Source organism: Uncinocarpus reesii, genomic scaffold (genome assembly GCF_000003515.1).
Source record: "Uncinocarpus reesii 1704 scaffold_2 genomic scaffold, whole genome shotgun sequence".
NCBI classification, from domain to species: domain Eukaryota; kingdom Fungi; phylum Ascomycota; class Eurotiomycetes; order Onygenales; family Onygenaceae; genus Uncinocarpus; species Uncinocarpus reesii.
The window spans coordinates 1,006,639-1,019,972 of NW_003052499.1; the positions used below are offsets into that span (position 1 = coordinate 1,006,639).

At 50.6% G+C, this 13,334-nt stretch overlaps 6 protein-coding genes across 6 annotated transcripts in view; 2 read left to right on the forward strand and 4 right to left on the reverse strand.

The window, feature by feature from the left end:
• The window catches only part of UREG_03319 (histone acetyltransferase GCN5), a gene marked incomplete at both ends in the record, with an annotated part of 1,369 nt that extends 461 nt beyond the window's left edge, over positions 1-908 (reverse strand). Inside the window, 2 exons of the mRNA XM_002543756.1 lie at positions 53-674; positions 726-908. Coding sequence (XP_002543802.1) covers positions 53-674; positions 726-908 — 805 coding nt within the window. The remainder of the gene's footprint in view (positions 1-52; positions 675-725) is intronic.
• Positions 909-1,874: 966 nt separating this feature from the next.
• On the reverse strand, positions 1,875-4,952 carry UREG_03320 (uncharacterized protein; the record flags this gene model as incomplete). The annotated part of the gene is made up of 9 exons (XM_002543757.1): positions 1,875-2,869; positions 2,921-3,077; positions 3,132-3,486; positions 3,539-3,669; positions 3,722-3,888; positions 3,926-4,339; positions 4,390-4,717; positions 4,777-4,842; positions 4,899-4,952. The coding sequence occupies 9 exons, from the start codon at positions 4,950-4,952 to the stop codon at positions 1,875-1,877; spliced, it is 2,667 nt and encodes an 888-aa protein (XP_002543803.1).
• Positions 4,953-6,113: 1,161 nt separating this feature from the next.
• UREG_03321 (uncharacterized protein) lies at positions 6,114-7,850 on the forward strand (the record flags this gene model as incomplete). Its single annotated transcript, XM_002543758.1, has 3 exons — positions 6,114-6,570; positions 6,730-7,769; positions 7,833-7,850. The coding sequence occupies 3 exons, from the start codon at positions 6,114-6,116 to the stop codon at positions 7,848-7,850; spliced, it is 1,515 nt and encodes a 504-aa protein (XP_002543804.1).
• Positions 7,851-8,445: 595 nt separating this feature from the next.
• Positions 8,446-9,039, reverse strand: UREG_03322 (uncharacterized protein; the record flags this gene model as incomplete). Its single annotated transcript, XM_002543759.1, has 3 exons — positions 8,446-8,511; positions 8,572-8,861; positions 8,928-9,039. 3 exons carry the CDS (start codon positions 9,037-9,039, stop codon positions 8,446-8,448), a joined length of 468 nt encoding a protein of 155 aa, XP_002543805.1.
• Positions 9,040-10,017: 978 nt separating this feature from the next.
• Positions 10,018-10,962, forward strand: UREG_03323 (uncharacterized protein; the record flags this gene model as incomplete). The annotated part of the gene is made up of 1 exon (XM_002543760.1): positions 10,018-10,962. One exon carries the CDS (start codon positions 10,018-10,020, stop codon positions 10,960-10,962), a length of 945 nt encoding a protein of 314 aa, XP_002543806.1.
• A 320-nt stretch (positions 10,963-11,282) lies between these two features.
• On the reverse strand, positions 11,283-13,112 carry UREG_03324 (mitochondrial processing peptidase alpha subunit; the record flags this gene model as incomplete). Its single annotated transcript, XM_002543761.1, has 2 exons — positions 11,283-12,911; positions 12,984-13,112. The coding sequence occupies 2 exons, from the start codon at positions 13,110-13,112 to the stop codon at positions 11,283-11,285; spliced, it is 1,758 nt and encodes a 585-aa protein (XP_002543807.1).
• Between the last annotated feature and the right edge of the window lie 222 nt (positions 13,113-13,334).

Below are 13,334 nucleotides of genomic sequence, written 5' to 3' on the forward strand. Positions count from 1 at the left end.
CAGCCGGTTGCCCGAATAGCAGGGATAGAGAGCGGATCGATAGGAGTAACACCATTGGCCCATTGTGGAGGTGGTGGATGGACAATGTGATTGCTGCTCAAGAGATGCATTTTAGCTTGAACAGTTGCCTTTTGCTTAAGAAGCATACGGCCAACTTCAAGATAGCGTATTCGAGGGACCATGGAGCATTGCATGAGTGTACCCCCTTCATAATCCTTGATATACCCCATCCAGATAGACTTGTCAAGACTGATATCTTTGGTAAACCCTTGTTTTTGGAAGTATCCTGTGGCATAATTATCGGCGTAAGTTAGAAAATGCATCACGGGGGAAGTAGCTTTGACATAATCTTTTAGATGGGCCATCAGATGTGCTCCATATCCTTTCACCTGCTGATCAGATGAGACTGCGCAAAAAACAATTTCAGCAAACTTGCGGTGTCGAAATTCCCGAAATGTTATTCCTCCGATAACCTCCAGAGGCATTTTCACTATGGCAATAGACAAATGGGCCCGATCGTAGACAAGACGCGCAATGTAATCTTTGGGCATTTTTGGCAGTTGCTTTTGAAACAGACATTTGAGGCCTGTAAGGATGATTGTACTGGTGCGAGAACCGTCATTGTTGACGACTCGGAATTCGATCTCCCCATTTTGCTCCTCTAAAACTGCAGGCTGCAGAACAATTAGAAAACACTCCACAATGTTTCTAGGGTCCTAGCATACCTTCTCTGGGAAAGCAACCCTCCATATTGTAGCTGAGGTCTTGATTCGTTTCGTGTCACGGACCGGGTTTGATTCTTCGAAAGCCATTCTTTTCTTGAGCGGAAGGCTTTGGGTGCTGTTCGTAGCAGGAGGTTGAGCGTCTGCCTCCGCTTCGCCCATCGCGTGGTCCATTGGCTCGTCCATTTGGTGATCCATCCGGCCGTCCATCTGCTTTCAGCGTCGGGTTCTTGGACTGTCGCAATCGCAGCCCCGCGATGAGACCAGCAGTAGCGAATCCCTTGGATGAGGGAGATGTTAAGTAACCCTGGAGTGCAGTGTTGTCAGGCTGGTGATTCATGCGCGGCCCTTTGTTCTTCCGGTCTATTTTGATATGCCAGCACCACTGTCCCAGCCCAGCTTGGAACTAACAAATATCGGCTCCAACTTGCCTCAGTAAACTCAGCCTCTCCACTGGATTCGGACTCATTAAGGGACGCGTTCTGCCCAGGGACGTAGTAAGGCTGTAAACTCGAGATGAATCGCGTCACAACCCCCAAAGGGGTTAACTAGTGCAAAGCCCCGATCGGCCCGCGTAGCTGCTGACTAAGCAGCTGGACATCAAGATTGGAATAATAATCAGCATCGACATTGGTGATGCTAAAGTTCAGGTTCAGAATGTACAAGATAGACATCGCTACAGTGATCAAGAGAGTACAGAGTAATCATAGAGTTTCTGCCACAAGGATCTTTTTGGTTAATACCGTCTCCCTTGAAGGTTTGAGCATTTCTGTTTAGTTTCCAATTCAGGAGCACGGTTCAATGGTTTTGATGGCATAGCTGACAGTATTCCATGTATACTGTACGTGCATGATGAGTAAAGCGAACAACTATTATGATAACTAGGCAAGCAACTATAATACACGTAGTACGACGCAGTCCGAACTACCCAACATCATTCTTGATTACCTCCGCTTCTGTCCCCTATCCTCGGAACCACATTAAGTTCCATCAACGCAACTTAGCACCATAAGGATTACAACTTGGTATCATCCGAAAAAATAGCACAAGACAAAAAAGATGCTGCAAAAGAGGGTATATCAATTTCCACTCGACGATTTCCCAAGACAAAATCCCACCCTGAGGGAAGTTGGCGACACAAACTGTTCATATTTAGATCGGAGCTCTAGTGCCGGGAATGGTGTGTGGACCATTCAGCATCCCCGTAGTGCCAGTACCCCCGGTACGCTCACCGCGGGCAGTCTCATCGACTAATGCACTGCCAGGGACTGAGGGGACGGCGTGGGTAACTGGCTGTACTGGCTGTGAAATTGGAACCGATGGATAGGTCGTTGGAGGCTGAGATGCGAAACCAACAGGTTCTCCGTAATCTCTAGAAGCAGCAGTTCGATCACGTTGATACATTTGCTCTTCTCGCTTCCTACGTTGCGCGGCATCATCCTCGCGGGACCCGACAACGATTTGATGCGGTTTGCGTGTCGTCGGTGGGAGCTGAGGCAAATTAGTGGTCTCTGATGCGCTACCAATGCCAAAGACAGGTGACTCCCATCGGTCACCCTTTGCAGCAAGCTCCTTGTACTCCGTAGCCTTTGTCGAGATCCCTCCTGGCAAACTAATCCCCTGGAAAATGGAATCGTGCTGAGTGACAGCCATATTGACTTTGGTATCGCGCTTGGCAGTAGCTTCTGCCTTCTTCTGGGCTTGCTCTTTCCTTTCGGCCATTTTCTTGCGTGTCGCTGCGATGTAATGTGCGTACATGCTCCGTTTGTCTTCAGCATCGGCTCGGGCGGCCTCTCGAGTGCGTTGGGCCTCCATGTAAATGTCATACGCGAAGGCGTCGCCCTTTGTAAAGGAATCACGAATCTGCTTTTCAAGTGCTTTCTGGATGGCCGGCCGCATGACCTTGAATAGCAGTGGCCGGAACATTGTGAAGAGGAATTTGTGCTTCGACTTCTTAAGCTTCACGTCGAGGTTTTTGATGGTCACATCAACGATTTCAGGTTTGATGAAATGCTGTCGGTCGTGGGTTTGAGATGTCGACCCAGCAATCCTAAAGCTGAATCCTTCCCCGCCGAGATAAATGTCCATGATACCGGAGTCCGAAATTCTTGGGAATCCTTTCTTTTTCCTGATATAGTAACTCACATCTGTAGTGTCTAGTTAGTTGATATTCATCGAGAGTGATGAAAGAAACATACCTTTCAGATCAGTTTGCACTCCCGTGGCAGATATCATTACCTTGTTGTCGTGCTTATTACTGATTTTCTTGCGGCCCCAACGCCAATAGTTATCGCTACCAAATTCGAGCACGTTCGGGATCAAATTGTCAGTTTCAACCGCAAGATTTTCCACGACCTGTTGATAATTAGAAAAACGCTCAAGATTAAGAATAAAGTGCGCATCTCTTACCATATCGACCATTGGATCAGAGACCTCAATGCGAGGAATGGGAATGTAATGAAGACTTTCAAAAATTCCGGGTAAGACAACATTAGTAAAATCTCTCAGTAGGTGTTTCTTGAAAACAACCCTCCCTTGCATATCAGTACCAAGATCAATGAATAGTTTCTGCAAAGATTGGGAGAGTCGTTTGTTAAGGGGGTCTTGATCGAACTGTTCGCCGATAAATTTCATCTCGCCGATGACGCGGTTGGTGTCTTCCCGATAACGGTCCCGGAAAAGATACTGTCCCTCGTCGTATAATCTACTCCATTCTTCATTCGATTCATCTTGCAAGACAAACCCCTGTTCTTGAAGACATCGGCTAGGCAAAATATTAAAAATTGTGTTCAACTAGCTTGCATTTGAAGGCTTACCGTATGAAGGTGTTCACCGAACGGAACCATTCCCTTAAACGGGGATCATTGTCAGCATCTCGATAAATCTTATTGATAGCGTCGAAGAGGTCGTCAAGCGATGTACTATTAGCGCAACGCTCAATGAGTATCTGTGCCACGGTTAGATCAGGTAGATAAAATATTTTGGCGCCATCAACGTACTCTAAGGTTGGTTTCCAGCTTTTTGATGCCGGGTGACTCATCCCTCGCGCCTTTCAAGTTCCCTGCTCCCTGCTGGGATAGATTTTTGGTATGCCCGGTATAGGTCTCTGCGATTGACAAAAGGGTTTCAATAGCTTGCTGGTCTGTGGTCACATTCCCCGTTAGGACTTGGTACGAAATGCAAGATTAATTCAGAGAGCTTACAGTCAGAATGCCCTTGGATTTCAACAATCATCTTTTTCACGCGCCAAATCGTCTGCTCTCGACGTTCTTTTGGCATCTTCGAGGCGAGAAACTGTTTGGTTTTCTCCGTAAACTCATTCTTGCGGGTCTTCGCTTCTTCGGTAACTTCGCCATTGACAGTCCCGTTGGTTTGAGCAGCCGCCCCGTTTGTGTGAGCAGTCCCTGCTGTCCCGTCCACACCTTTGTCTTTTTGAGTCTTTGACTTCATACGGGACCTTACAGCATCTTTTGACATGTCAGGCTTTTCATGCCAGACGTTTTCGGCAGCTGGTTTGTCGATCTGGGAAAGCTGCTCCTCCGGCGGTCGCATAATATTGGCCGCTTTTTGCGCCGAATCGCTAGCCATATCACGTAGAAGCAGAGTGGCATCATTAACTAGAGAAATTGTAAGTTACCGTCAATTGACAGACACTGACGATACATACGGAGTTTTCTAAATTCCCCATTCGTCACCAAGAGCGTCCCAAGCGTTTTCAAGCCCTCGGCAACCTGTTGGCCATCTTGTTTGGCACCCTCTCGTTGCACTGGCTTCTCAGTAGTTCCCACATCCGGACGTTGCAAATGTTCTGCATCCCAGATGAACTCTTGTAGGAGATTTCCCTGGTTCTTTACGAGAACGAGATTCCTAGCACTGGTAATAACGTTGCTGATATCCTGGGCCACTATACGGCCGTCTTCCGACAGTCGGTTCGACGGCCTAGCAAATGGCTTCGATTCGAGAGCACTGTTTAGCGCAATGTCGATTTGCTTGTTCTATTTTGTCAAGTCAGCAACTGACCAGGCTGATTCAGGGTTCAATAAATCCTGCTTACCGATGGCACCTTGCCATTTTTGAAAGCCGAGTATATGCCATAGATTTGCAACTTGCGGTTGATATCCTACTCTAACAGTGAGCATACAAACCAGCATAACCATGGATGCCAGAAAACCTCACTTTTTCCTTTAATTCAGGATTTAAGGGCTTATTGACAATGTTGGTTTTCGGCATTGTGACCTGGTCTCTCAACGTAATGTTTCAACACGATGTAAAAAGAGTAATAGGAACCTAGCATTGAAGCTCAAGGAGAGCAGGGGGAGGGGCAACAAATTTTTGGAAGAACCCAGCCTCAATTGTAATTGAGTAGTTGATATTGGCCTCTAAAACGATTGTTATAAAATCGAGGGTAAAATAAAATTTTATGGTTGTATGTTGCAGCGTTCATGTCATAGAAAGAGGAGAGGAGTGAGGAGAGTGCACGACTGATCGATCTCTATAAGAACTCCCGGAAAGACATGGGAAGCAATTGACGTCATTGAGTTTGATTCTATTTGCGTTTCACTTTTCGGCCTGGAAAAGCTATCCACCAAGAGAGACTTGATACTGGGAATAAAACCAAAGCGCGTGGTGTAGGGACCAGGTACTTCGGTGGGTGAAGAAAGTCTTGGAGAAAATCCAAGTTCTTCCCGCACTCTGGCAGGTCTGCAGTGTCGCCATTGGGCGCAGATCTCTTCTGATCGGCTACTTGGGTCAAATCGTGTCTGCCCAGATCAGGATTGCTCGTGTGTTGTTGCACCGTTGAGCATTGCGTGGAATGGAGGCCCACGAGCTTAACTGTCGGTTACGTCATGCGCCAGAAGACAGGGAAGTCAACCGGAGCAACCAGAGCGGAAACCGGCCATTATTGGCGCCTTTTGGGCAAACAAGGCCACATTGACTTCCAAAGCTCCACGGAGCCATAGCTCACAGTCTCGACCGTCGCGGGCTACAGGAGGACGTTCCCTGGTTGTGCAGGGACTGCTTCCCGCTGATGTCAATGCCAATGGCCCCAAATGTCTATTGTATGTACAGAAGGTGATGGAGCATGCAGGGCACAAAACACACCACTTGCATGCCAACTTCGAAGGCTGTGTGACTGTTGAAGTTGAAGTGAAGTTGAGATGAAGTTGACGTTGACGTCGAGTGCATGTAACCTTGTTGCTCTAGTCCCAAAATGGCAATATTGGTGGAGGGGGCGAATGGCAGTCACGTGATGACGCGACTGGCAACGCGTTTGGCAGCAATCGCGAGGGGCAACGAGAACCAGAGCTCGCATTTCTTCGGTTGCTTTACGAGCAATATGGTATTTCTACTCTTGCGATATTGCATGTGAACCTACAAGTCCCATCAGCAATGGGCCCGAGACGGCAGACTCGCCTGAACTTCACCCCTCTACCCCCGTCTTCGCCTGGGCCTACCCATAGTTCTGCTCAGGGAACCGATCGATTTGCGAATATTCGTTACGCTCCAACCTCAAGTTCACCACTAGGCTCGAAAACTGGTGTCAAACGTGAACCACTCTCGAGTAGCCCCATCCCGTCGCGCCCAATAAAACAAGAAACATCCTCCGGAGATGAGGGAGAAGACGATGATGAGCCAGTATCCCTCGTGACCCCGGCTTTTCGTCGTCGCCATACTTTGTCGCGCAGAGCCAGGGTAGAAGCACCTTCTGCGGATGAAGACGAAGAAGAAGACGACGCGGTTCGCGTGCCCGCTTCTAGCCGGCGAACTGCGAAAAGACCGATTTTCAACGACGAGGAGACCGAAGATTCGGATTCTGACGATATCATTGGTGCATCTCCATCGAAACGTATGAAACGAATTCAGGAAATACAGACTCACACGCGGTCGCGCCGCAATTTGAATCAGGATAAGCAAGATCTGGAGGAGGATTTGGAGTACCTTCGCGATTCTAGTACTGACTATATTCTGATCTGGAGAATGTGCTGGTTTGCTGACTGCTTTGCAGCTACAACTAAGCGCAGAACAAGAGGAAGTGCAGCGGAATCAGTCGCCAAACTCAAACGGAAAGAGCAATTAGAAGCTCTCCGCCGCCGTCGTGCTGGAGAACGACCCAAATCGTTATCCCCAAGCGAATCAGAAAGCTCGGAAGACGAAGTCGATCGCTCCCTCTCTATATCCTCAGATGAGGACCTACCGGAAGACAGTGACATTGAACCCGCCGCGCCAGTCGACCTCGATCAATACGAAGATGACTTTGTTTTGCATGACGACGATGCAGAGCTCGGGGCTCCAGCTGATTTGGTCGACATGCCATTTGAGTTCACTCGCCATCGGTACAAACGACTAAGGGACCATTTCTCCGATGTGGTGGAGTGGATGGTGCATAACAAGCTAAACCCTGCGTTTCCTCGCGAGGACCCAGTGTATACTGTTGCGTTTGACAAGGTCAACGACGAGGTTATGGGTGTAACGGGCTCACAGTTGGTATCATCGGTTTGGAGGCCGGACTTTATACGTGCACTTGAAGCGAGACCGGAGATTCAAGTTCTCCCCTCCATCGAAGTACTGAGTGGTCTGTGTGATGCGTGTAATCGATCAAAGCACCCGGCGAAGTTTGACGTCCGCTTCACTGGAAAGCCGTACTCTCTGGCAACCCTCGAGCCGATTTACGACGAAGAAGACAGTGTCACTAGCGACGATGTCGAAGAAGACGATGGCCCAGTAGACAAGGATAATATCAACAGCCAGGGTCATCGAATCCCCGACCAGAGCACCCATTTTTATCTCGGGTCAGTTTGCAAATCAAACGCGACCATGGCACACGCCCTTATCCACTGGCGATTCCACCTCAACGAATGGGTGATTGGCTATCTCGAGCGGAAAGGTGTTTTCAGCGGCGAGAAAATCCTGGAGCGGGAGCGTTGGAGCGTGAGGAAGCGGACCCGTTACGCGAACCAAGTGATGGATGAGATGAAAGCATTGGAGACTGATCGTCTATGGAGGGATTTTAACCTAAACTTGAAGACGGCGAAGGATCAGAGAGTAGTAAGTTTTGCCCGCCTTCAGTTGACTCGTGCGAGTTCGTGAAGCTGATGGATAACCTTGTAGGAACGACGATGGCGTTGAGCTGCGTTGGAGAGATTTTGGATTTTATAATCCATCCATTAAATAGCTACTCTGTATTACGTTGGGTAATTTTCCCTGAATACCATGGACTCCTGGAAGGTTGGAAGAGTATGCAACGGATTCTCTAAGATTGAAAAAAGAACGTTGAGATTAAACCAAATTCCCATCGAGTATATACATACACAGCATACTCCGTCAGAAAAAAGTAGAAAAGATCCGCAGGTCATAAAACTACAAGTTTTCGGAAGATAATAGAAGAGAGAATAGAGATGGAATGTATCGTAGGGAGACCTGGCAGAGCATAGGCGGGAAAAGGACATCATTCACAGCTCATATGGATGGAAAGATTGAAATCGGCGTCATGTGCGACGCGTAAGAGCTGGGAAAGTTTCATCCGATGCTCGCGACCCCGTCGTATACGAGTAATGCCAGGACCCACGAATCAATTTCGAATGGGATCTGACAACAAAGGCTCTCCATAATTGAAAGCTCGAATACGACGAATCGAACCAGACGGTAGCACGCTCAATCGTTTGTTAATCCAATCAGCCTCACCGCAGTATCTCTGTTGGTCTCATGAAAACTCTCCATCCGTTTACAATGCCGGTCGAGCCTCGGATGGAGGCGACGGCAACGCACTCGTGGTGCCGGGGGCCAGCATCTGCAACGATTCATATTAGTATAGCATAGAAACAGGCGGGGAACGGGGTTAAGAGCGTACTTCGTTAGCTCCCTTGATCATGTCCTGCTCCCGCTCCATCTGCACATACTGCTGCTCCTCAGCCAGGGCCAGTGCCCACGGTACACCAAGCAAAAAGGCGCTTGTGCTGACAACCCAGAGTGTCTTTCCTCCAAATGAGAAAGTGGATTTTGTGAAAGAGGTGAGGCAGGAGACGGCGCTGGAGATTTTACGGCGCGAGGATGGGGGGATGATATCTCGGAGGGCGGCGATGCGTTCAAAGAGGGTTTCTTCCTCAAGAGTGGCGTAGGAGTCGGTTGATATCTCGGATTCTGCGCACTATTAGCTCAATCGCCGGGAAAATAGGGAGATAGTAGCTTCGAGGTGCAGATATGTACCGGTGTCTGTGTAGTCCTCGTCCTCATCGTCGCTCAATAGCAGGGCATCGTTTTTCGTTGTGGTGGGCTTCTCCTTGAAGTGCTCGTCTTCGACTTCGGTGAGTTTGACCATTGTGAACGGGGGTTAAGGTGATAGACCGTAGAATCGGGAGGCTGGTCAGATATCGAAACGTAGACAAGGGACCGAATTGCTCAACTGCCTGGATGCTGCTCGTTTGAGCTGTTCTTCACCGAAAACCAACTTTTTCTGCCCGTTGCTTTGTCATTGCTGAGTAATACCAATTAGTTATGTAATGGGCTATTTAGGGCGGCACCATCCCTTTCCCGATGCGGCTGGGTCCGTTGGCTTGAAGAGCGAGATGATCTGGAATCTGTATCCTGACGGGCCAGAACGACTGAGGAGACGGTGATCTTCGCGATATAGACCGTCGGCTGGACGACGTGAAACAGTGCTCCGGTTATTCCTCTTCCCCTGAGCTATGTGCTGACTGCGAACCACATCTTGCGACCACACCCAGGACATCGCCCAGGGTCTCGACCGTCCTTTTGACTTTGGACAACCTTCTCATGGAATCAAGCATTCAATCAAAGTTTGCCGGCCATGAGAACGACTCTGCGGGAGAATGGCTCTGTTCGCCTCATCGCCGCCTAATCTCGTGAAAATATTTCCCTCCAGAAGAGGCTTGCAGTGACTGACCAGTATCCTTACCAGTGTCGCTGCTACTGGACACAATACATTGACTTGTCCCTTGCAGCTGCATCTCGCCTGCAGCGGCTGCGTCCGTTTCGCCCGTAATTGCAGTGGGCTCTTGTTCAGGAGAGAAAAAAAGCAGGGTAACTGTCACCGCCAAAATGCACAAACAGCGCGTGTCATTACACTGTCATTCGTGATCGGAACTAATAAGAAAAGAAGAAGAAGAGAAAGAGAGAGAGAGGTTGCTTTTTGGCTGTGGGATTGCATATATCTCCATTCGAAACCCAATACAACCGCAACATTAGTCGCATTTCCGTCCCATCGCTCGATTCGCAAACGTTGTTCCCCCTCTTTCACTCCAGTCAGATTTCAACCTGCGGGTAAACACTCACCATCATGGCAGAAGACTACGTTCCCGATATTCCCATACCCCCTCCGAAAAATCGCGGCTACCTCGAACCCTTCGTGATCCCTCCACGCCGCCCGCACACCCATAGCATAATCCTCCTACATGGCCGTGGCGGCAATGGTCGGGACTTTGGCGTCGAACTGCTCACCACCAAACTACTCTCCTCCGGCACCCTCACACAGTGTTTCCCAAGCACAAAATTTATTTTCCCCACCGCCAAGCTTCGGCGCTCTACCCAGTTCAAGCGCATACCTATCGCGCAGTGGTTTGATCTGACCAATCTAGGCACGGAAAACGAACGGCGAGATATTCAGCATGAAGGCCTAAGAGAGAGCTCGCAATTTATACATCGGCTTATCGACGAGGAAGCTGCGCTGGTGGGCATAAGAAATGTGGTTGTGGGCGGGTTAAGTCAGGGCGCGGCCCAGGCACTACATGTCTTGATGAGTTACGATGACGGAGGAAAAGGCGGATTGGGAGGGTATGTAGGCATGAGCGGCTGGTTGCCATTCCAAAAGGAAATGGCGGAGCTAGCCAATGAGCCTTCGCAAAATGGGGATGGTGTTCAACCAGAGGATCTGTTTGAGAGAGACGCAGATGCATCACGGCAGCAAAACCGCTTTGACGATAGGAATATTGCCCTCGGTGTCCGGGCCGTTGATTTCTCCCGGCAATGCGTTCTTGATATCGAACCCCTTCCTCCGCGAGATACGCCGCCCGGCTGCCTCTCCACTCCCATTTGGCTAGCTCACGGCGCCATGGACGAGAAAGTCCGTCCGCAGCTGGGCGAGTTGGCGGCGCAGACGATGGAGAAGCTCGGCTGGGATGTCACATGGATGCTTTACGACGATTTGGAGCATTGGTTCGCGCCGTACGAACTGGACGATATGGCTATCTTTTTAAATACCAGGGCCGGGGTCCCAGAGGACTAATTGGAGGAACTCAGCAACAGCTCTAACTGGCTGTATCATGGGGGGGTTCGATTCCAGCATCTTGGAAAATTTGGGGTTGCTATCTTGACGAAATGAACAGATTCCATTACTGCACTTCTGAATATGTTTTCATGTATTATTATCACGTAGCAAATCAAGAGAATATAAACACCAGCGCAAGCGCCTTTATCTTGCAGGATGAGAATAATATACACGATTGAGTCAGCACTCCCACTTTATAAATCCTGATCCCCCTTCCAGAATATTTAAACAGCACAAATCCAAACCATGTCCTACAACGCAACACGACGGGTTCAAAATCACCGCCTTCCCAACTGCCACCTCGCAATCCTCTGCTGAATCTCCTCCCACGTAAACGGACTGAGCCTCTGCCCCTCCATCTCCCCCTCCTGCACCACCACCGTCGGCCTCCCCGTCCCATCCCCCTTATTCTTCACCCTCCCAAAGAACACATCCTTGGCCACGCGCCGCAAGTCCGCCACCGTCACGGCCTCGATCTGCCGACACATCTCCATGACCCCGACCTTGCGACCGTGCACCTGCACCTGCCTCCCCAGGTCCTCCAGCTCCACCATGCGCGACTCCAGATTCATCAGCAGCGACGAGCGCAGCTGGTTCTTGGCGCGGTTGACCTCCGCGGGCTGCAGGGCCGGATAGCCCGACTCCAGGGTGAGCGATTGCAGCTCGCGACACATGACCTCGAGCATGTCGGCGATGCGCGGGGGGCTGCAGGAGGAGGAGATGCCGAAGAGGCCGCTGTCGGTGTAGCTGTAGTTGAAGGCCATGCAGCTTTCGACCCAGCCGTGTTGGTTGAGGACGTTGGTGTAGAGGCGCGAGTACATGCCTTTGCCGGGGCCGCCGGCGGAGAAGGAGCCGCCGCCGCCGAGGAGGGTTTGGAGCGTGGCGAGGGCGTAGATGTCTGGGGAGGAGATGGGGAGGGCTTCGAAGGCGAGGTGGATGTGGCTGAGGCGGGGGAGGGAAGGGTTCGGGGGCGGAGGAATGGGAGGAAGGGAGAGGAAGCCGCCGGTGTAGTGGGAGGGTTGGGTGAGGTTGAGGGAGTCGGGTTTGAGGATGTCGGGGGAGAGTGGAGAGACGGAGGCGTGGCTTGCGGCGGAGGTGGAGAGGTTCTTGAAGAAAGGGATCTTGGAGAATACGCCTGGCGAAGACGATGTTGACGATGCGGGCGTCGTCTCAGCCGGTGTCGTGGATGTAGGAGAGAATGCCGGGATCGTAGGAACCCTCTCATCGGGAAAACCGTTCACCTTGGCCTCGCTGTCCGCTACCGCGCTTTTCCTCTGCATATCCCCAAAATACATCTCCGTCAACCTGACCGCTTCCCCATGCGGCACCCCGGCGAACGCAACCACCATCCTCTCCGGCCCAAAGAACACATCCCGATACTTCTGCACCGTGGTCCGATCAATCTGCTCCAGCCTCTCCTTCGGGCACAGCAGCGGGTTCCCCAACGTATTATCCTTGTACGCAGCCATATTCACGAGCTCCGGCAAAATCATCTCCGGCTTCGCCCACAGTTCTCGAATCTCATACTCCGCAACCTCCAGCTGCATCCGGACCTCTTCATCCGTAATCTGCGGCTGGCGAATAGTCTCCGCCAGCAGTCCTAGCGTCGTGGGCACCGCCGAATTGAACGTTGCGGATTGGTACATGAGCGACTCCCGCGACGATGCGCACTGGATGTTGCCCCCGAGCGACTCCAGAGCTTCCAGCATCTGGTCTCCCGTGCGCTTGGTCGTGGATTTGAAGGCGAGTCGGTCGACAATGTGGCTTACGCCGCGAAGGCTTTCGTTTTCGTAGCGTGAGCCGGCGTCGATGTATACGCCGATGCCGGCGAAGGGGCCAGGGAGCGATTCTGTGGCGACGCGGAGGCCATTGGAGAGGGTGGTGATTTGATCGAGCTCAACGGGGTCCTGGAAATAAGGAGTTGGAGTTAGACAAGGCCATCACACGTTGGTCGGAGAGGCAAACAGCTTTCTTTTTACCTTGGATGTTTGAGTGCTTGCGGCTTTGGCTTGGGTCAGTCGGCTAGCCCATGGACGATTAAATCTCTGCGCTGGATTCGAGCGCGTTAAAGGTCGTAATGATGCTGGGGTTAGTGCAAAACGACGCATAATGGCAGGTTGTTTTGCACGGTGGGTGTGGTTGAGCTCTTCGTTGCGCGCGAAGGAAAAAAAAGTTGCTTCAACTTTTGGTGATGCAACCAGCGATCTTAGCGTTGGTGACCAGACAACCGCATCTGTGCAAAGGAGAGGAGACGACAAGAGGCATTATGGCATTAATATATACAATACAGATCTAAGAATGAATATTTATCAAGAGAAAATCTAATCACA